This window comes from Lutra lutra, chromosome 8 (genome assembly GCF_902655055.1).
Source record: "Lutra lutra chromosome 8, mLutLut1.2, whole genome shotgun sequence".
NCBI lineage: Eukaryota > Metazoa > Chordata > Mammalia > Carnivora > Mustelidae > Lutra > Lutra lutra.
In genome coordinates, this window is record NC_062285.1 from 59490771 (window position 1) to 59513812 (window position 23042).

The following is a 23042-nucleotide window of genomic DNA, read 5'->3' on the forward strand; positions in this document are numbered from 1 at the left end:
TAGTTTAAAGGGAAAAAAATAAATTTGATAGAATAAATGATGCACACTTCTGAAAAAAATAATTACTTGAGTTCTGGTCATCCTTCCATTTTCTAAAATAAGACAACTTAAGATTTTTTCATTGCTGTGCCTCTCCTGAAACTTTTGCGGAAATTGCTAACATTTTAGGAATTCTGTTCTGGTTTGAATGGAAGAAAAGAGAAGTAAATGAAGACTGTAGGAATGGGTGATATTACAAAATCCTGTTTAGTGATTTGCCTTTGTTTACTATCAACTGTCATCCTTGACAGTAGATAAGATAGAAATCAGTGTGGTGCGCAACTGGATCTCTCTTAATAGGGCTTGTTAAACTATTTGATACAGAGTTAGGCTTCATCTTATAGTCAGTGTTTACCATGATTCTCGTCTCTGTGGCACTTGGTAGTGGAATAAGATAGACTTGATCTCTATCATTCAGTGATCTGAAGAAAGTTTGAAGCCCTTTCTATGTCTTCTGTGGATTGTGGTTACAGTATAAGAGGCATGTATTCACTGCAATCTGTAGCTCTGGGGCCTATTTCTGAACTGATTTGGTTTATGTCACGTGTCCTACTTGTGCTGCCTTTTTTTGCACTGTGGTATATCAGCCCCTTCATTTCACATAACAAACAGGTAACCAAAAAACCACAGCGATAAAAACAAGTTAAAATTGAATATAGACCTTTTCTGAAGAGTGGTTTCAGGTACTTTACTGCCTTAAATTTATTCATTCATTAGAAAATAGTACCTATCAACTGTTATGTACTGTTTACTGATGGGAATGTGGCAGTAAACTTATCAAACATCCTGCCCTCATAGAATTTACACATTGTAGTTGTAGGGGAGACAAATAAGTAAAACTTAGTGTGTTCAATACTAAGTGCTTTGGAGAACGTAAAGCAGAGAAAGGGCGATAGAGATGTTTTGTGTGTCTGTGTGTAGCTAAGTAGGGCTCTTGAAATTGGAAATAAGATGGCTAGGAAGGAAGGACTCATGAAATTACAGTTTAGCAAAGATCTGAAAGAGCTGAGAGAGAAAGCCATGAGAATAGCTGGGTTACCCCATGTTCTTATGAACATTATGGGCTCATTCCAGGAAACAAGTCCAAGGTTCTGAGGTGAGAACATGCTGGTATGTGTGAGAAATTGCAAGGAGGCCAGTATAGCTAATACAGATACAAGTGAGGAAAGAATAGTAGAATATGTGGTTAGAGAGGCAGTGGAAGGCTGGTTACTGTATGGCCTCGTAAGCCACTATGGAGATAGTGAAATGCACCACTGAAAAACTTTGAGCAGAAAAGTGACATGATCTGGCTTAGGTTTTAAAGTGTTCATTTGGCCTGCTGTGTTTAATTTTTTTTAAAAAGATTTTATTTATTTGAGAGAGAGCAAGTGAGAGAACACAAGCAGGGGTGGGGTGGGGGAGAGGGAGAAGCAGGCTCCCCATTAAGCAGGGAGCCCAGTGTGGAGGTGGATCCCACGAGTCCAGGATCATGAGTGGAAGAAAGATGCTTAACCAACTGAGCCACCCAGGCACCCCTGGCCTGTTGTATTTAAGATGGTTTTCACAATAATTAAGGTAAGAGATGAAAGCGGATTAGACCAGGTAATGAGAAGTTCTATATCTTGCAGTAGGAGCCAGTAGGATCTGCTATAGGGTTGGAAGAGTAGTCACAGATGATTACCAGTGTTTGGTCTAACCAACTGCAAAGATGGACTTGTCATACTGAGATGAGGATGACTTACAGAAAGGAGGAGTTTGGCCTTCATTCATACTCTGTCATGCGTGCACACACACAAACCTCTTTCTCTACGATTGGCTCCCCAAACCCCAAATTCTCAAAAACTCTATTTCCTTCAAGTATTCATCTTTGCCAAATTCTATTTACAAACAGCCTCAGGTCCACTTTAACCTATTCAATAGCTAACAAAGTGTTCAGTGGTTTAAAAACAGCCATCTACTTTGTTAAACAGCACAAAGAATTTGCCAACGTCTTTAATAATATCCTTCCTTTTCCCCGCTTAGAAGGAAGTGGTTCTAAATAGCATTTTTTTGACTATCTTGAGCTTATCAGGAGGATTTTTTTTCTTTTTCAGCTAAGACCTATAGTAGACACTCTAATTAAACAAAGTCTGTTCATCCCTATATAGTTCCTCTTGCCTCTTCATTGTTCTCTGTAGTAGAGTTTTAATATTCCTTTTTAATATCACATTTGGTTGCAGATTCCTTTTTCTTTTCTTTTTTTAAGATTTTATTTTTAAGTAGTCTCTACGCTCAACATGGTACTCAAACTTAGGATGCCAAGATCAAGAGTTGCATGCTCTAGCAACTGAGCCAGCCAGGCAGCCCTGGTTGCAGATTCTGATTCCCCTATTTTCTGTAATGTGATTGCCTCCCGCTAGTTTTGAGTTGTAGAGAGTTTATAACAAATGTCTTCTTTGTACCCATTCTGAGGGTTGGAGTGTTTGCTTTTGTGTATAAATCGCAGTTGCTGTTAATACCGTTTGTATTGCATCCACAACCCCAAACTGCTCTAGAATGATTACTCTGAAAGAGCAGGTTTATCTTTCTACTCTCTGTATCCCCAGGTGCCTGGCACTTAGGTGCTCAAAAATATTTATCGAATGAATGAATTTCAGGAAAGGGCCTTCTAGGGATGCCCTAATCTGAAAATGACATCTGTTCCAACTGCCCTCCCCCCATTTTTTTTTAAATTTTATTTGACAGAGATTACAAGTAGGCAGGCAGAGAAAGAGTGGGGGGAAGCGGCTCCCTGCTGAGCAGAGAGCCTGATGCGGGGCTCGATCCCAGGACCCTGGAATCATGACCTGAGCGGAAGGCAGAGGCTTTAACCCACTGAGCCACCCAGGCGCCCCTGCCCTCCCCCAATTTTAATTTTAATCACTTTTGTGTCCAAACTGCTGTTGTTGAGCATTGTAGATTGTCTGTGCTCACCTGCAGTGTGAATCATACCTGCTCATTGGTGCTGGAGAAACCTCTTAAACTGACAATAGATAAAGAAGCATTGGAAGGATGGGATGCAGAAAAGATCCAGAAAGGTGAGAGGGGGAAATTGTTGGTTCCTTCCAATAAGAGGTTCGGTGGAGATGAAAAAAGATGATTTAACTAAAAATCGTTAAAATATAAAATTGGGATTGTGTCTGCCATTTCTTTTTCTTTTTTTTTTTTAAAGATTTTATTTTATTTATTTGGCAGAGAGATCACAAGTAGGCAGAAAGGCAGGCAGAGAGAGAGGGGGAAGCAGGCTCCCCGCTGAGGGGCTTGATCCCTGGACCCTGAGATCATGACCTGAGCTGACGGCAGAGGCTTAACCCATTGAGCCACCCAGGCACCCATGTTTGCCATTTCTATATACCTGCCTTATTTAGCATGAAATTGTAGAGGATTTTAGAGAAACTGGGCCTAAACCGGAACTCGTATTTCCTTATTCTCGGTCATGGTCTATACTATATGAGAGGAGGGATAAAGAATGAGGGCTGGGTTCACAACATTCACCTCCTTCTCCCATAACTAGATATAGGTCCATTCTGTTCCTCGGTTATCTTATCTGTAAAACTGGAGATAGTTTTATAGCCCCCTTATTTCAGGGTTGCTCTGAAAAATCGAGTGTTTATAAATTCCCCAGGCTCCGTAAATACTCAATGTTTCAATAAATGAACTGCTCATAAAAGAAAACTACAGCCTTTTCCTGTATAAACAGTAAGAGTCAACTGTACAGCGATTTTTGGCCTCTGCATGTCTGATTTTTTACTCGCTGTGTCAGGGTGGTGAGGTAATAGCAGCCTAGGTCTACACAGTGGTCAAAAGCAGCCTGAAAACCAGCCATGCCGCGAACTGGAAGCACAGCCCTGCCGCGTGAGCGGCTCCCGCAGCCAGCGTACGGTCAACCTCATCCTCCCCGGGGCGGAGTTGCTGACTGATGGACAGATTGTCTTAGCCACCCCAGCCGCGCTTTTTCTCAGCGCCCCGCCCCCCCGGCCGTGATAGGTAGCCGGCCTCGGCCAATGGTGACACACAGCCGTGGGCACAGTAGCCAATCAGGGGTTGGGAGCTTGGAAAGGAGCGGGGTCGAGTTAGACGCGGGTGGCGCGCCCAGAGAGCTAGCGGCGCGGTGCGGTGCGGCGCGGCGGCAGAGGTAAGATGGCGGCGCTGCTTAATCTCGCTACCGCAGTTAGGCTGCTGCTTCTCCCCTCCTTCCGTCTTCGAGCTGCTACTTCGTCCCAGTCAGCGTCGAGGTTGCTTTCCTTCTGTAGGCTTCCAGAAGCCAGATTCTCTGGTGCCCGGAGCCGGAGGACAAAATGGCGCTTGCACGGGCGGCCGAGGACGGGCAGGGCCCAGCCGTGAGCTCTGAGGCGGGCCGGGACAAAGAAGGCGTGCAGGGAGGCGGAGGCCCGGCGCGGCGCTGCGGCGTTGCTGCCGCCGCGTGGGGCGGGCACTCCCGGCTGGTGCGGCGGCCGTGCGAGCCCGAGATACTTAGGACGTGCTGGTGGTTCGGGTGGCGGCGGGCATGGGGGAGAAAATGAAGTGAGACAAATGGACTGGTGGCCTGGGGAGACGTGGGAGGAGGGCAGTTACGGAGTGTGACTTCTGCCAGTCTTTTGGAAACTACCCGGGGTCGGCCCGGATGTCGTGGAGCAGGAATTTTCGGGAAGGGTAAGGACTTTTTGATCTGTGTGACCCTACAGGTTTTGGTATGAACAGGATTCGGATCCACGTCTTGCCGACCAATCGGGGGAGGATCACCCCAGTGCCCAGGTCCCAGGAACCCCTGTCTTGTTCATTCACTCATCGCCCATGCTCGCAACCTCGCTTGGAGGGGCAGGAGTTTTGCATTAAGCATATCCTTGAAGACAAGAATGCACCCTTCAAGCAGTGTAGTTATATATCAACGAAGAATGGAAAAAGATGTCCCAGTGCTGCACCAAAGCCTGAGAAGAAAGATGGGTATATATGTATAGATAATCTATATCGTTTTTAAGTTTTAAAACGAGAGGGGGAGGTGGATATTGTGGCCTTGTGAATAGCTGGAGTTTTTGTAAAATTGGGGTTATGGATATATCTTTGAGGAGAAGAAAACAAAAACAAAAACACCCAAACCGTTGAAGACTGCAAAGAGGCCACTTCCAGTTGGGGCATTCACTTAATTTCTTTAGATCTTTTCCCTTGTCTATAAAATAAGGGGATATTCTAGATTATTCTTAACCCTGGGGTCCCTGGCCCTTTGGGTCATCCCTGAACCTTGTTAAGTTGTGTATATGTGCATTCTTCTGGGAATGGTTTCATAGCTTTCATCATTGAAGCAAAAGTATTCATGCAGAAACATAACTTGGCTAGTTAATTCTGCATGTATATTTTGGATTTAAAATTGTGCCTCATATCTTACTACCTTCAGTGGATAGATACTGAAGTAAAATGTAGAGTTATCAGAAACAATTTTTGAGAGATGCAAGTGGATCTCTTTGATTTGTTCTAAGGTGATGTCAGCATTTTTATAGTTGGGATGTTTAGTTTGATGAATGAAGCGCCAGATTATTATGCTACCTGCATGTCCCCTTAGTAAGACCAAATGAGTTGACATTGGGCCGGTTAAATTACTCTGCCTTCCTGGCCTTTTTAACTTATAAATGAAGGTAGTAGTTATTTTAATTTCCTAAAAATGATGTAAAGACTAGTGACTGTGAAAATGGTTGAACTCTTTCAAGAAAGGAACTGAGTATAAAATGTTAATATTTTGTCTCCTTAGCGTGTCTTTCTGCGCTGAACATGCCCGTAGGAATGCCCTGGCACTTCATGCTCAAATGAAGAAGACCAATCCAGGGCCTGTGGGTGAAACACTCTTGTGCCAGCTAAGCTCTTATGCTAAGACAGAGCTGGGGTCTCAAACTCCAGAAAGTAGCCGCAGTGAAGCTAGTCGAATTCTGGGTAAGAATCTTTTCTCCTAGAATGAAAAAGGAAAAAGTAAGTTAAAGAACTTATTTTGGTTTAGCACAGTGCCTTAAGATACACATGATAATAGAATAAAATTGTAATTCATTGACGATTTGGTGAGAATTCCAGGATTGCTGTGTTCACCAGTTCTTTTCGATTTGAGGTAGTGTGTGCTTGGATTTACTGTCTTGAGTTTATTATGACTGTTTCCTTCATTGCCATTTTTATGCTTGTCTTTGTTAGGCAAGGTAATTTCAGGAAGCAAGAATAATTTTGAGTTGACCTCTCTGTCCTTTTGAGGGTACGGTTACCTTATTTATGTTTTAAGTAACCTTACTTGGGTTATATTTTTACAAGCCAGTTTTATTTGCCGGTGCCTTTGTATTAAGTTGTTGGGGGTTTTTGTTTGTTTGTTTCTCTTAAATGTTAATGTTTGGGTTGGTGGGTTAAGTAATCTAGTTCTGTGTGGTGGAGTTACAGAGGTGGGAAGTCTTAATAGCTGCTCTCCCTTCCTTGCCTCAGATGAAGACAGCTGGAGTGATGGGGAGCAGGAACCCATTACTGTGGATCAGACATGGAGAGGTGACCCTGACAGTGAAGCTGATAGCATAGACAGTGATCAAGAAGATCCCCTAAAGTAAGTTGTAACTCCACATAAGACTTCAAAATTTTTTTGTAGTTAGAATGTGGACTACAATAATGCATGCTTTTAATAGATAAAGAACCTAGGAGGGGTGAAGAGAGTTTAGCTATTTGTGAACAGTAATAGCTTCTGTATTTTAAAGTGTCCTGGTTCATCACTGTCTTGCTGCAGAGCAAGATTTTATTCTTTTTTGGAAGTCGGGAATTTGGAAAAATTTTGGATATCAAATTCTACACATGAAAATGTATAGGGGAGAAAATAGGAAATTTCTTGGACATAACAGGAGGTCGGTTGAGAAATGCTTCGATCAGTTAGAGAAGAGAAAATTGATTTAAATGGATTCCTGGCTTAAACCTCAGGAACAGTAATGTTACTGTATTTGAATAACTACTTTTTTTTTTTTTTTTTTTTTTTTGCAAATTTACATTTTATGAGTTTTTTTTTCCCCTGGTAGAAAAATAAGAAGATGTTCAGGAGTTTCCTTTCGTTTCATGCCTAAGAAAGAGAAACTGATTTAGGATCCCAGAAGTGAGTAATCAGGCTAATTATATCTTAACTAAGGTTCTACTCTTTACTTAGCCCATGATCACCTAAGGAGTTGTAGGAAAAAAACATTGCCACTCACAATCTCATATTTCTGTCTCATGGTTTGGGTTTAGTTTAATTTTTTCTTTTTTTGTTTCTTTATTCTTTCTGTGTACTGTCTCAACACTTCCGTTGACAGTTTGCATAGAAGTAAATAGTACAAGGGATAATGAATTTCTAGTCTTGTCATAAAAAGTCAATTAGGTTTACATTTTCAAAGTAGAATTAATTTCATCTATTTTTCTTGAGTAATGTCAATTTAGTCAGCTCTTTAGGAAGTACTTGTTTGGAAAGTCTCATCTAAGTAGTTTGAAAAGAAAGGAGTGTTCATTACTTGGCAGGATTCTCTCACAGCAGTAACTTTATACCAAACACCCCCGCACCCACCCACCCAGTTTTGCTTCTGGAAATTCCAGACTTGCTGCTTTGAAGAGGTTTATGCTCTCTATAGTCACAAAATGACTGTCCTTTGGTGTGGTAAATAACTCAGCTTCAAAGGTCCAAAAACTTGATTTTGTCAGTAGTAATTTAGAGTGGATCAGTCTCTAGGGGACATATTTATGCTGGTGTAACTTAAAAATACCACTTAATTTTATGAGATGTATAAGTGTTAAAAGGACTAGGTACTTGATGTCGATTTCTCCTAAAAGGAATATTCAAAGGGGAAAATGAAGTAGGCAACTAAATATAAGGTTTCTCTTAATTCCGCTATGAGATGATCCAAAAAGAACTTCGGCCTCCTAAAATACTTGCATTTTTAGGGATGTCAGTAGAGTTGTTAAATGTCTTCTAATACTAAATTTGTTAATAAGGTTACGTACTGATGTCTTAAATTTAATATAAGTCTTTATTTAATGAAATTCTTTTAATTTCCTCTCTGGTGACACTGTTTTGTTGTTACTAGGACCATTTTTTGAATCATTAACAACAGCATATATCTTTAAAAAAAAAAAATTATTTATTTGACAGAGAGATCACAAGTAGGCAGACAGGCAGGCAGAGAGAGAGGGGGAAGCAGGCTCCCTGCTGAGCAGAGAGCCTGATGCAGGACCCTGAGATCATGACCTGAGCCCGAGGCAGAGGCTTAACCCACTGAGCCACTCACGTGCCCAGCATACATCCTCTTCACTTGGTTTTTCAGAAGGCTGCTTTTCTATTGTTTATGATGTCATTAGAGATTTTATCCTGACTAGAATTAATATTGGTATAGTTTCTTCCTCACCTTTAGGTATGTCTATGTGATTTTCCTCAAAGTAACCATTTACTTAATTGCTTTGTAAAAAGGAACCTGAGGACTTCATTTACAACAACATCCTGCACTGGTGAAGTTTTAGCTTAAGACTAATTGTTAAATCTTTCCTTTTTTAAAAGATTTATTTATTTGTTTGTTTGTTTGTTTGACAGAGGTGACAAGTAGGCAGAGAGGCAGGCAGAGAGGAGGAAGCAGGCTCCCTGCTGAGCAGAGAGCACAATTTGGGGCTTGATCCCAGGACCCTGGGATCATGACCTGAGCTGAAGGCAGAGGCTTTAACCCACTGAGCCACCCAGGCGCCCCGCCAAGAGACATTATTTAATAGAATATAAGATGGCTCCCTCTTTTTTGAAGATGAATTCAAGTAATAAAACCCTGACTTAAATTTGTGAATATCAGAGTAAAGGAAGTTGGTACATAATTTTAGTAACTAGCTGTGAATGTCTGAAACATCCATCTTTTTTTTTTTTTTTTTTAAGATTTTATTTATTTATTTGACAGATAGAGATCACAGGTAGGCAGAGAGGCAGGCAGAGAGAGGAAGGGAAGCAGGCTCTCTGCTGAGCAGAGAGCCTGATGCGGGGCTCGATCCTAGGACTCTGGGATCATGACCTGAGCCGAAGGCAGAGGCTTTAACCCACTGAGCCACCCAGGTGCCCCTGAAACATCCATCTTTAAATAAATGACCCACTCCCCCCAGTGATTTGTAGTAAATTCTAATTATAGTGACTTTCCATTTATAAATTCTAGTCCCTAGACTGTTGGTTAAATTCTCTTCTGGCAGGGTACAATGAAGTTAATTTCATTTTAACAAAATTAACATTAGGTTAAGTCCTCAGTAGTTTAGGTTTGCAAACATACTAATGCAACAAACCTGTTTTCCTGAAGATGCAAATTAGTTATCTTATTTAGACTTCAGATATTTTTAAAACCTTTTCACAACTTTCTGGTAGTCTTAGATTTTGTCATTTGTATAATTGGCTAGTTTTTATTCATCATGTTTTGGTTCTTAATTTGGTATTTTTACTTCAGACTACTTTGTAATTATACTTAATGCACAGGTAGTATTGGCTTCCATTTATATTTGAGAAAGGTTTTGGGGAGAGATTACTTGCTTTCGGTCCTGAAGTTAATAATTCTGTTTATTCTGTGTGTTTTAATGGCTTAACAGCTAATTTTAAAAAAAGGTGTAATATTTGTATTTCAAATTAGTTTGAGTACATAATTTGTATGTATGGTTTTAAATAAAAGATATAATTTTTACTCAGTTAAAATATGAAAATAGGAGGTCAAGTATATATCTAATGTCCTCTTCCCGGTTATTTAATGATCATACAAGGCTAATGGAACCAAAAATCTTTTAAATTTGCAGTTAATCTTTTCATTTAGACTTAAGTCAGAATCAGGAAAGTCTCTAGTTAAATTGCTTCTTTAACTTAGTTGCTTATGTGACCTAATCATAATCACTGGAATAACTTCTTATGTTTATAATTGGTGGCCAAGCTTAGTAAAGTTGATGTGGATCTAGATCTTTGGCAATTAGGGGCCACCCCAGGGTGCTATATTTTTGAGAAATTTGTCAAGAAAATGAGCTGGGGACAGTGAATAGCCACTGTGGACCAGTGTTTTGAGGGCTCATGTAAATTCCAATATAGGAATATATTTTAAATTAGAAATTGGAATTACTATTTTTTGTATTTCAATTAAACTGTATTAAGATAGTAATATTATTAAATTGAATACTTTTAAGCTATCCTGACTGCTAAGTGGCTAAATTACGAATTATGAAATTGAATAAGATTGTAGATCAATAAAAAATTTTAATGTTCGAAATCTTCATTTCTTAACTGCAGATAACTGGGAAAAATAACGAAACCACTCCCCTTCCTCATATTGTGAGATCATACATTAGTATCCAATGCTCAGGAATTTTCTTTATTATTATTATTATTATTTTTAAAGATTTATTTACTTGACAGAGATCACAAGTAGGCAGAGAGGCAGGCAGAGAGAGAAGGGGAAGCAGGCTTCTGGCTGAGCAGAGAGCCCAATGCGGGGCTCAATCCGAGGACCTGGGATCATGACCTGAGCTGAAGGCAGAGGCTTTAACCCACTGAGCCACCCAGGCGCCCCTATTATTTGTTTTTTTAATAACTTGAATGCTGTGTATGAAAACATTTGTATTTAATAAGGTGATGGTCTCAGTGGTGGCTTACTGTTAAATAATAAACTTAAGTTTCCTCTCTATCCTTTTCTCCTTTTAAGCTTGGGTTTAATATTGTGTTTTCTTATTCTTTGCTGAATTCTGTTTTATTCCAGACATGCTGGTGTCTACACAGCAGAAGAAGTTGCTCTGATAATGCGTGAGAAGCTAATTCGTTTGCAGTCTTTGTACATCGATCAGTTTAAACGACTTCAACATCTGCTCAAAGAGAAGAAGAGACGTTATTTACATAATCGCAAAGTGGAACATGAAGCTCTAGGCAAGTTTTTTATGCTGGTCCCAACCAGCTATTTGTGGGTTCACAATGTGAATTTGGTAATAGTTAGATTTATCTGTCTTGGTACCTGGAGTGAAGGAGAATTTGCTTTTGAAAATAGCTATCTTATGGCCAGAATTTACCCTGTTTATTTCTTGTTAATTTGGAGCAGCCATCCTTTATTGGTTGCTCAGCACATAACATCTTGACTATTGTGGCTCATCAGGTAGTAGTCTCCTGACTGGCCCAGAGGGACTTTTGGCCAAAGAACGAGAGAACTTAAAACGTCTGAAGTGTCTTCGGAGGTATCGCCAGCGTTACGGAGTGGAAGCCTTATTACACAGGCAGCTGAAGGAACGCAGAATGCTGGCCACAGATGGTGCTGCCCAACAGGTAATTTGTGTTTATACCTCTAAGGGGTATATATTTGCTTTGTTTACTAAGAGTAATAGTCAAAATACTGTACAGTCTTGGCTCTTAAATCTGACTTAATTGGATGTGGGGTAAATTGAAAAGAGCACTGAGTCCAGAGACTGCTGATCTTGAGGTTGTCATGTGTTGAGTTTTTTAGCTTTTAAGGATTTACCTTTCTTATATGTTACAAGTATCTATTCTCATAGATAATTCATTGTATTTTCCCTCCGTCCTTCCTTCCTTCCTTCCTTCCTTTCTGTAAGATTTATAGAGACAGAGTGCATGTGAGTGGGGTGGGGGCAGAGGGAGAGAATCTTTAAGCAGACTCCCCTTTGAGCAGGAAGCCTGGCATGCATGGGCTCAATCTCTCAACTCATGAAATCGTGACCAGAGCCGAAACAAAGAGCTGGATGCAAACTGAGCCACCCAGATGCTCCAGTTGGCTGTATTTTCTATTGATGGTTGGTTTGTTTGATTTATCTGTTTTCTCCGTTGTAGGCTCACACGACTCGTTCCAGTCAGAGGTGCTTGGCTTTTGTGGATGATGTTCGTTGTTCCAATCAGTCTCTTCCAATGACCAGACATTGCCTTACCCGTATCTTTTTTATTCAGTTCAATTTGCTAGCTAATGGCTGGTGGGAATCTCTGATAGTTTGCTTAATTGAAGGTCTTTGTTTTCCTTTGGCCCTGAATCAAGGCCAGCAGTTTGCTGAAGCTGTTGGTTTCAAACAGGAGCCTAAAGAAATGTCTTTCTATGGTCTGTTGGCCATTTCAAAACTTTGGAAATGTAATGGTCAATTCATTAGAAAGAAATATCTGAGTCATTGGAGATAGCAGTGGGCTAATATTTATTTATAGTAGATTAGTATTGGGATTCCAAAATAGAGAGATCCGTGCTACAACTTTTTCACTGGAAATAGAATAGTGTTAAATCCAATTATCTCACACACTCTCTCTCTCTCACACACACACACACACACACACACACACAATTAATACAGGTTTTCCACCAGAAAACAGTCGGTTCTGAACTGTGACCTTTATTTAAGAAGTATCCTTTTGTATGGTCAGGGCCCTAATTTGTATATTTTAGACTTCATTCAAATTGAAAACTTACTATTTCCAAAAATAGAATGATTCCACTCCCCACCCTCCCAGTTAGTTTGCCTTTGAACCATCATAGCATCTCTTGATTCTGCTATGAGACCACATTTACTGTCAGTTTGTAAGACTTTCTGAGTTTATTGGATTGTGAAAGTGCATCCTTATTATGGATATCAAGAAAGTTAATTTCACAGTAAAAGCACTTGTTAAGTATGACGATCTTTATTATCTAAAAGGCTTAAATCTTGCTGGATTTCATTTGCCTGGCAAGAGATATAAAATATTTGGAAATGAAGTTTATCTTTTTCAATAGGAAAAGAAAAAGAATCTTCTCTTGGTCATCTGAGAGGAAAAAATTGTTTTCTGTTCTGTTTATTTGAATATTTTACCAGTTTATTAATTATTGTAATATCTGATAAAGGATTATTGTCCTTAATACACAAATTACTTGGCGCAAGATAATTAGAAACTAAAGATAAATGCTCAAAACAATTGGGCAAAAGATGGCTCAATGTTGGAAAGTTTATTGTCACTGTACATAAGTGAAACAGGAAATAAGAAAATTTTTAATCTGAATTTGATACTTGTATATATATATTTAGTGAATGAGTGAATTTCAAGTTGAAGTTGAGGTGAGGTTGTGGTGAATGAGTCCTTCTAAATACTGCCACTGGGAAGATTAAGTGGTACAAGCTTTTTAGAGAGGAGCTTGGCAGTATTCATATTTTTTTTTTTAAGATTTTATTTATTTGACAGAGATCACAAGTAGGCAGAGAGGCAGGCAGAGAGAGAGGAGGAAGCAGGCTCCCCCCTGAGCAGAGAGCCCGATGTGGGGCTTGATCCCAGGACCCTGGAATCATGACCTGAGCCAAAGGCAGAGGCTTTAACCCACTGAGCCACCCAGGCGCTCCTGGTATTCATATTGTTTGATATAATGTTACCTTGGAATTTATCTTAAGGATATAATGTAGACCGATATTTTTACATAAAATTCCTTCAACTGGAGACAGCCTTTAAATTTTCAGAAATGGGGTATAGAGAAGAAAATTACAATGTAACATTATATGGAATATGTTTAGGCAAAAAGCATTAGATTTAACAAAATTTATGAATGACCTAGGAAAATGATTGTGACAAAAATAGGATATGAAATTACATATAATCAAATACTGGGAGGGGAATTAACAGAAATTGACTGTTTTTTGTTGGTGGGGTTACGAATGCCTTTTATTCCTCTGCCTTTTACTTTCCAGGTTTTCTTTAGTGAGCATGAATTACTTTATAAATCAGAAAAACTCAGTTTACAGATATTGAGGAATATTTTAGACTTAAAATATTAAACTCAAATGGTTTATTAGGTTATTAATATTTTAAAAAGCAAAGTTGAAAATGAAATGTGTTTGAAAGGAGAAGGGAAGTATGATTTCTTTTGTTTTATGCTTTTTTCCTTTCTACTCCATAGTTGCTTAAGTCACTTACCCTTCCTTAAGTCCTTATCCCAGAGAAAGATGCGACTGCCATTGGTGACCTGTTAACTCTTTACACTGGTCTAATGGAGACAGCACTGGACTGAAAGTGAAGGACCCAGACTCTAGTTGTAGGTCAACCATTCCCTTCTCTTTGTCTCTCTTGTCCCCATTGGAAAGGAAAGGGGGTGGAGGAGGATGGGGGAGGGTTTTTCCAGGATATTGTATTAAATAAGAGACTTGTGAAAGTTCTTTAATTCCATGAAAAAAGTTCTGATTAAAACATTTAATATAATGGATTGATTTTAAGTGTTAATCATTTAATACGATTGGACTTTTTAAGCACATTGGAGACTAGGTTTTCTTAAGCACATAGAGAATGCAAATCTGGTTGTTCCTGTTAGATTCGTGTATTTGTTCATTTGATTGTTCATTTTCATTTGATAAGTATTGTTTACTTTGTACTGTTTACTATTCCTTTAGAGAAGTGGTTCTCAACTGGGGACCATTTTATCCCCATTTGGTGATGTGTGGAGACAGTTTTGCTTTTTACAATTTAAGGATGAGAGTGCTACTGACATCTAGTGGGTAGAGGCCAGGAATGCTGCTAAGCATCCTACAATGCACAGGCCAGCCATTGATGTCAGTAGAATTACGGTTGTGAAACCCTATCTTAAGAGTTTAGCAGTTTCTAAGAATTGATTGAAACAAATGGCTTTATTCAAGAAGTTTTATTTGGTTTAAAAATAAAATACATGCTAGACTTCTTAATTTTTAGATATTACCTTAAAATTTGGGAGGAAAGTTTACCCATAATTCTATAATCCTGGGTACAATTAGTTCATAGAAAATTGTGGCTTCTTGTTTAAAAATAAGCCCACATTTGAAATAACAGTTGTCTGTAAATCTAGGGGGAAACCATGTAGTTAAGATTTCAAGAAATAGTTATCACTTGAATAAAACATTTCACAGAGAGTAACTTGAACTAAATTTTATTGTTTATCTAATCAGTTTAATTTTGATTCATCCTACAGAGCTGCTTTGCCAACTCGGAAACTTGCCCTTTTCTGTAGAAGTTGTTAGTCCTCCTGGAGTGTTCCTGGGGTACTTGCTTTCCATGGGTCCTCATAAGCAAAATTACCTTCTTTCCTTTCTCTTTGGAACCATGGCAGAACTCTCCCCTGCACTAGCATCCCTATCCCCCCAAAAAGCAAGGGGGCATGGAAACTTACTTTTATTTTTTGTCTATTACTAGGGCTTCTATTTTCCCCAGTTCCCTGCTGTTTTAAACTTATGTAAACATTTGGAAACAAGATTCAAGAAGTTTTTGCAATTTTTTTTTATTGTGTGTGCTTAACAGAGCAGAAACACCATACCTCTTGATTCTTGGGAGGCCTTGGTAGCGTTTCTGCATGCTATTTGCCTTTGCCATAGAATGTTTCGTAGGAATAGATAGAGATTCCTAGGATTGTTACTGAGGTTTGCTTAGCAGTGTTGTCAAATGTTTTGTGTTTGACTCTCCCAAGTGAGGACAAGATTAGTGTCTCTAGTTTAAATGACTGGGATCCAGAAGTGTAATTTGGGGACTAGATTTAAATTACCAGTAGAGCTGGAATTGGATGCTGGTGAATGACACTTTGAGAAGAACTTTGAAAAAATTGCTAACTGTCTTTGATTCTGTTTCACATGTAACCAGTTGTCTTCTGTAGTGCAGACCTTGAATTTTACATGGCAGACAACACTTGTATTTTGTGCCTCTAGTAGATCCATTTTATTTCCCTTGACCATTTTTCTACAGATATTTGTCAGGACACGAATCAGGTTCTCTTCAAATGCTGCCAGGGGTCTGAAGAGGTACCCTGCAACAAACCAGTTCCTGTAAGCCTCTCTGAGGATCCCTGCTGCCCACTGCATTTCCAGTTGCCTCCTCAGATGTATAAGCCCGAGCAGGTACTGTCTGTGCCAGACGATCTGGAAGCCGGCCCCATGGATCTGTACTTGAGTGCTGCCGAGCTTCAGCCCACTGAGAGTTTACCTCTGGAGTTCAGTGATGTAAGTTAGAGAAGCTCTGCTCGCGTTGGCCCTTGAGGCAAGGCCTTATTTATTAATGGTGAGATTAGGTTCGTCTTTTGTGGCCAGGAGACTTGATAAAGTTTTTGAAATGCTACATGTATGCTTGTGTTTGTATGTTAGCATATTAATTTAGGGACCGTTAAGTTGGCAGGAGTTTTTCTTTATCTGAGGGAATGATAAGGAATTAAATTGTCAACTATGGGAAGCTGGAAAGTCAAGATTGTTTTGGATTTAGTATAGCCAGGAAACTTGGTACCCATCCACAAGGTGAGTGATTCATTAGAATCTTAATAGTACATATGAATTCTCATATCTACTCTTGATGGTTTTAAGCTGTGTGTTTGCTCTGTAGTAGTAAAGTTTCATTTTCAGGTTAATACGCCCCCGAGGAAATGACTCTAAACCTAGCTCTGGCTGCTGGCTTTTATTTTTGATGTGTTATTGTAGATTCTGTTGTGAATGGACTAGAACAACAGTGATCTCTTTTTAAGTATTTACAGCCTTCTAAGTGTGTACACTACTTTTTTTAAGCTTGTTCCTCAATTGGTCCCAACCCATTAACCCATCACTGATTTTATTTGTTCCCATAGTTAGCACTATCCTACTGCCAGACTCAGGGATCAGTTGATACAGCATCTTTGCCTTAGCACTTTAGTTAATATGTAGTGTTCTGGATAAAGGTCTTCATTATTTGTTCTGAAGATAAGTCTGAATTTCATAATAAAGTTTTGTATATAACCATGACGTGTTTAATGTAACAAATATAAATGGAAAGTTTAATATAGTTTGCAAGATTATTTACTAATGGTAGAAGCAAAGTTTGGGTGGCTTCAAGGGTATTTCTTATTTAAAAGGATATAAAAGGACAGGGTACTATCTGAAAAAGAAAGGTGATACTAAGAAGAAACTGGGTCTAATTTTTTTTTCATGATTCCCTTTCTCCCTTTTGGTTACATATGATCTATAGGCTTATTAACTTTTTTTTCATTATTTCATTTATAATAAAGTTATCATTTTTATTATAATCCTGATTATAATTGCTTTTTTAAAAAATTTCTTTAACACAGATTTCATAGAATACGAAAACTAGTAAGGGACCTTTATATACTTCAGTACTTCCCAAGTTTTTCCAGTGAGATTATGTTGAAGAGCATAAATGAACAAATAGCCCTTTGTTGATAAGTTTTGTCCACTTCCCTTCATTTTAAATGTGAAGAAAGTGCAGAGGCACTATCTTTTTTTTTTTTTTTTAAACTTAGTAACATGAGCAAATTTATAAGGTCTGAAAATTAACCTAATAAGCACTATATCACTACATTCCTTTCAGATAATAATGTAAATATATAGAAACTAGCACATGTATTTCATGTAGATATATTAGGATAGTAGCTTTTATTTCATCTGATAATTTTTTTTTAAGATTTTATTTCTTATCAAGAGATCACAAGCAGGCAGAGAGGCAGGCAGAGAGAGAGAAAGGGAAGCAGGCTCCCCGCTGAGCAGAGAGCCCCATGCGGGCTCGATCCCAGGACCCTGAGATCATGACCTGAGCAGAAGGCAGAGGCTTTAACCCACTGAGCCACCCAGGCACCCCTCATCTGATTATTTTTTAGAGCCATTTCTGTTTTGACCTTTTTGCTTTTCCCTTTCACCTGTTCTTGCCATATTAGTATTGCTCTTTGGAGAATTTTTACACAAAATCTTAGAGATTATAAGATTTGTGATTATATGTATATGAAACTGACATTTAAGGGATCTTAATTTTAAAAATATTTAGGGGCGCCTAGTGGTTCAGTCAGTTAAGGGTCTGACTCTTGGTTTCGGCTCAGGTTATGATCTCTGTCCTGGGATCCAGCCTCACTTCAGGGTTCTGCGCTCAATCGGGGGTCTCTTTGGCTTTCCTTCTCTCTCTGCTCCTCCTCCTGCTTGTGTGTGTGTGTGCATATGCATGCTCTCTCCCTCTCTCTCTCAGATAAATAACATCTTTAAAAATATTTAAAAACATCATCAAATCTGTTGATTCATGTTTGGATTTTTTTTTTTCCCAAAAGAATGTAAGAAGTAACCTTACTTTTCAGATTCCAGTGGGTTTTTAAGATGGACCTTTGATGTTAGAGGTTTAAAATGATAATCATTTGGGGCGCCTGGGTGGCTTAGTGGGTTAAGCTTCTGCCTTCCTGATCTCTTCCTTCCTTGTGATCTCTCTCTCTCTGTCAAATAAATAAATAAAATCTTTTAAAAAATGATAATCATTTGTACTTTATCATCTACTATGTTCATATTAATACACTTTTGATAAATCATATTGGTCATTATAAGTATAGTTTTATTCTTAATCTTTGGAGGTAAAAATTCTCCGGAAAATGTTGAAACAAAATCCAGTTTTAGAAATTTTGTCCTCCTGTACTGGATATATTTATTAATATACAATTTTCCTGAGGGAAAAAATGATTTCTTAATTGTATGAATTTAACCAAGCAATCTTAGTTTGTAAACTACATTCTGCCTTAGATGTCATTTCTAGAACTTGCTAATAACTTCTGATAATTTTACTTATGGGAGGACCAGGTATTAGATAATAATACAGGTTAAAATTCAGTCTTTCCTTCTGGATATTATACTTGCCTGTTTACTGTGCTTTGATCCAAGGATGTTTGGCAACAACCTAATACCATAATCCTCTTACTTTTTGTGTGTGATTTTTGAGATCAGAACAAAATGTGGATTCTGTTTTTATGGCCTGATGGACTTCTGTTTCTAAATATTCCTGTTGTGATAGGCATTTCTGCTTATCCACTCTTCTTGTTTGAGGTTCCTTTCCCCAATTTTAATTTTTTTCTTTTTTAAGATTTTTTCCTGTTTATTTATTAGACAGATCACAAGTAGGCAGAGAGGCAGGCAGAGAGAGAGGAGGAAGCAGGCTCGCCGCTAAGAAGAGAGCCCAATATGGGGCTTGATCCCAGGACCCTGAGATCATGACCTGAGTCGAAGGCAGAGGCTTCAACCCACTGAGTCACCCAGGCGCCCCTCCCCAATTTTAATTCTTGTAACAGACAAAATGAACATGTGAGAAAAGCCTTTTGAATATCTATTTTCTTTACAAAACATTTCCATACCATTGTCATCTTGAAACTTGGGAAACTTCATGCCTTGTGGGTTCTTTTTATTTTCATTTATTCATTTATTTTTTCATTTGCCAGAGAGAGAGTGCAAGAGCACAGGCAGGGGGAGCAACAGGCACCCTGCTGAGCAAGGAGGCCAACTGGGGGCTCCATCCCAGGCCACCCAGGTGTCCCTAAATTGGTTCTTTCAAATGCCAAGTTAATTATATGTATAATAATTGTGCAAGTAAAAGAATCGAAGAGAACATTTTACAGGCTTAACCACATGAGAATACTGATTTCTGTGGATAGTACAGAAGTTTCTAGGGGCACCTGGCTGGCTCTGTCAGTTTAGTGTGGGACTCTTGGTTTTGGCTCAGGTCATGATCTCATGGGTTGTGAGAGTCTGCTTGAAGAGTCTCTCCGTCTGCCCCACCCCCCTACTCAGCACTCTCATAAATGGATGCCTGAATCGAAAAATAAATAAATAGTTTCTAACACATCTGAAATAGATCTTAGGTAGCTGACCATACCCTTTTCTGAATTTCTGCTTAAATTGAGCAGGCTTAAGTGTCGTACATTTTAAAATTAATATTCTTTACCTTAATTGTAGTGAAGTATGATACTTAATTTGGTAATTAGCACACTAAAGAAAGGGTTTCACTTGCTTAGACTTAATTTAAAAGCATAGATCTAAGTCTGTTGTAAAGCTAGATTACTGGAAACAGCCTCTATAAAGTGGATTGGGCATAGGGGAGTAGAAGCCCTTTGTAAATCACTTTTGGGAAGGGAGTTTCGCAGTAGACTCTTGGTAGCATGAAAGTTAGTTTGACACATTGTGGCTTTGTGATGCTTTTGGCCCTGAATCAAGACCAGTGGTTTGCTGTAGCTGTTGGTTTCAAACAGGAGCCAAGAGTACTGTGTTTCTGTGGTCTGGTAGCCATTCAGCATCCCAGTGGGAATGGCTCCTTCAATTGGAAGGACATAGATTATGGAATATGATTTTCTTTTTTAATTTTTCCTCTTTTTTAAAAAAGCTTTTATTTATTTGAGAGAGGCAGAGGAGAGAGAGGGGAGAGCAGGAATATGGTGGGGAGGGGCAGACAGAGAAGCAGACTCCCCATGGAGCAGGGAGCCTGACATGGGGCTCCTTCCCAGGACATCAGGATCTCAAGATCGTGACCTGTGCAGAGGGCAAATGCTTAACCAACTGAGCCACCCAGGTGCCTCCCCCCTCCCCCCTCTTAAAAGAGCAATTGAAGTATGTTTTGTTTAAGAATTAGGGATTTCTGGGAGGGGATAGGGACTTCATCCAAATAGTACTTAGCTCACTGTGACTGTTAGGGCATTAATCAAGCAATGTCATATTGTCCAGCCTTTTTTTTTTTTTTTTTTGTAAGCTCTGTGCTCATCATGTTGCTTGAACTTAGAACCCTGAGATCAGGAGTTGCATGCTCTACCAACAGAGTCAGTAGCCAGCCACCTTGCATATTGTCCAATCTTTGAAAGCAGTATTTTATTCTAGTTTGTGATTATGCTGATTGTCCATATTAGGTTCACCACTGGTGAACTTAGATGGTGACTACAGTTAGTCTTAAAAGGAATACACTTTTTTAAAATAAAATTTTTTGGTAAAATGTTTATAACATGAAATTTACTGTTAACCATTTTTACGTGTACAATTCGTGGTGTTATGTACGTTCACAGTATCGAGCAGCTGTCACCATTGTGCATCTCTAGAATTTTTCTATCAGCTTCAAGACTCTGTGCCCATTGAACTATAACTCCTGCTTCCTCTCTCCCTCCAGCCCTTGGTGGCTACTATTCTACATTTTTGTGTCTGAATTTTTCTATTTGAAAATACCTTTTTTTTTCTTTTTTTTTTGTTAAAGCTAGTACAGTGGTCTGTGCTTTATACTCAGCAGCAAGCAAAAGTTTTTAGCGCTTTCGGATCTTATCCCATTTGTTGGACATTCTGGGAAAAATCTTTTTTTGGTTAAAGGTAGGCAAGGGGGTGAGAGAAATACAGGAAAATTGCTTTGAGGTTTATTGAAAAATATGCCAGCTTTAGCTTACTGGTTCCCTTGGTTTTACTGATAGGCTTTTTCTCTTTCTTTTCCTAGGACTTGGATGTTGTGGGTGATGGTATGCAGTGCCCTCCTTCACCCTTACTTTTTGATCCTTCACTAACCCTTGAAGATCATTCAGTCAAAGAAATTGCCGAAGGCCCGGTGGATATTCTGGCAAGTGAAGGACAACCCCATCCAGGCACAGGTCTCCCTGCTGGCTATGGCTAGCATGTACTCCCAGTGTGGGGTTGTCATCACAAGTAGACTGTATAGGGGCCCCAGATGGCAGTTCTATAAATGGGCCCTTAAAGAGAACACCACTAGTCCCAGAATTTCAGAGAGCAGAATGCGTGTTTCTTTAGTTAACTAGAAGAGGTTAAGACAAGGAATCTACATAAATCATAAGTGGTTCTTTTTAAAGGGAGAGTTCAGCACTGGAATTATTTTCATCGTAGCATAAGGACAAGTCATGTGATTCAGCTTCTTTCTTTGAGCCTTGGGTGGGGTACCGGTGGCCCTGACTGAAGACTAGCAGTTGTACTATAGCTGTTTGTTTCAAGCAGAGGCCCAAAGGACTGTCTTCCTGTGATCTCCTGGCTGTTCTGGAACCTCAGCAGAGAATGGCTGTTTCATTGGAAGAAACAACCCATAGCTCTCCCTCCCATTGGGAGGGCCTCAGGAATGCTACCTGTCATGGCCGCTGACTCCAAGGATCAGAGATAGTACAGTATGGGGAAGAGCAACCTCTCAGTCACTGTATTTCTGCTGTCATGATGTTGATAAGTCACATTCATGTTTCAGACCATAATGAATGGATTTGTAACCAAAGTGACTTCCTTTTAACAGGGCCAGATGCAGATGGCTGGAGATGGGTGCAGATCACAGGGGTCTCGAAATTCTGAGAAAGCCTCTGCACCACTGCCTCAGAGCGGAGTGGCTACTACAAATGGGAAGCCAGAACCCTCTTCTATCAGTTGATGATTTGTTTGGGAAACCATTTATCTGACTTTGGTGGATTTGAATTTTCCATTCTTTTAAACAAGTATTTATGACTGTCTCTCACTGAAGGACACCTCCGACTATGGCGTTTTTCCTCTGGGTTATTGAGTGCTGTAGTCAAACATAAACCGGATTTGTTGTGGGGGGACCAAGAGTGTCTTCCCACTCTGTGCAGGGAAGAGAGAGATAGGTTATTCCTGTCAGAGCTGCTGGGACTGAGAGTATTTGGGATTGTGCCTAAGGGAGAGACATCTTTGTAATGGGAATTCCCAGGTCCAGGCACAAATAGGCATAGGTGTTTAGGTAGGAGATGTGTGTACCTTTGGGTTATTAATGGAACCCAGTGTCTGATTATCTCTATCTAATGGCCTGTGTTTTAGCCTTTCTTCACCTCTTACCTGATTGGTAATCTGAACCCCTCCTTCCTCCACTGAACTCTGACCTATCATCTCTGAGAATAGCCCACAGGACTGGGCCCTCTTTAATCATCCATCTTGCTTCTAACCTATGTAAATTTCTGTAGTGGCTATCTTATGTAAAATACAATAAAAATTATTGTATATAGTTTCTATTAAATGTTAAAATGCTATGAAAATGTAAAACAATTGAATGCATGTTTTCTTTGTATTTGAATGTGTATATATATTTTTTGGGTCCTTAGGGAGTTGTATCTGATGGGAAAGGGAAAAATAGGACAGGTTAACTTCCATCCCAAGAAGTAAAATACATTTTCAGGAACTTGGTTTGGTTTGGAAGGTAAGCTAAAAACCTGTAAGAAGTAAATGGAAACGGGTGGAACTTCCTTATTAAAGCCTACCAGTTTTAGAAATCTTCCTCTTTTCATTCTGCTCTTTGTGCCACCTACTCCCATTTGCATTTCCTTTCTCCC

General features: G+C 39.3%; 1 protein-coding gene and 3 non-coding genes across 9 annotated transcripts; all 4 read left to right on the forward strand.

The window, feature by feature from the left end:
* The first annotated feature begins 4014 nt into the window (after positions 1-4014).
* On the forward strand, positions 4015-22758 carry KANSL2 (KAT8 regulatory NSL complex subunit 2). Of its 6 annotated transcripts, none has more exons than XM_047741179.1 (10): positions 4015-4174; positions 4725-4983; positions 5783-5961; positions 6490-6604; positions 10767-10930; positions 11154-11320; positions 11840-11936; positions 15710-15963; positions 21209-21359; positions 22001-22758. In XM_047741179.1, exons 2-10 carry the CDS (start codon positions 4733-4735, stop codon positions 22054-22056), a joined length of 1434 nt encoding a protein of 477 aa, XP_047597135.1. In that variant the 5' UTR covers positions 4015-4174; positions 4725-4732; the 3' UTR covers positions 22057-22758. The 6 variants fall into 6 exon arrangements, with proteins under 6 accessions (XP_047597135.1, XP_047597137.1, XP_047597136.1 ...); XM_047741181.1 differs by having other exon boundaries at positions 15710-15861; XM_047741180.1 differs by having other exon boundaries at positions 15710-15861; positions 21209-21328.
* Positions 12023-12159, forward strand: LOC125108122 (small nucleolar RNA SNORA2/SNORA34 family). The gene has a single exon (XR_007129803.1). It is a non-coding gene; the product is annotated as a small nucleolar RNA SNORA2/SNORA34 family (small nucleolar RNA).
* On the forward strand, positions 19941-20073 carry LOC125108123 (small nucleolar RNA SNORA2/SNORA34 family). The gene has a single exon (XR_007129804.1). It is a non-coding gene; the product is annotated as a small nucleolar RNA SNORA2/SNORA34 family (small nucleolar RNA).
* Positions 21666-21801, forward strand: LOC125108124 (small nucleolar RNA SNORA2/SNORA34 family). Its single transcript, XR_007129805.1, has one exon. It is a non-coding gene; the product is annotated as a small nucleolar RNA SNORA2/SNORA34 family (small nucleolar RNA).
* Positions 22759-23042: the final 284 nt, after the last annotated feature.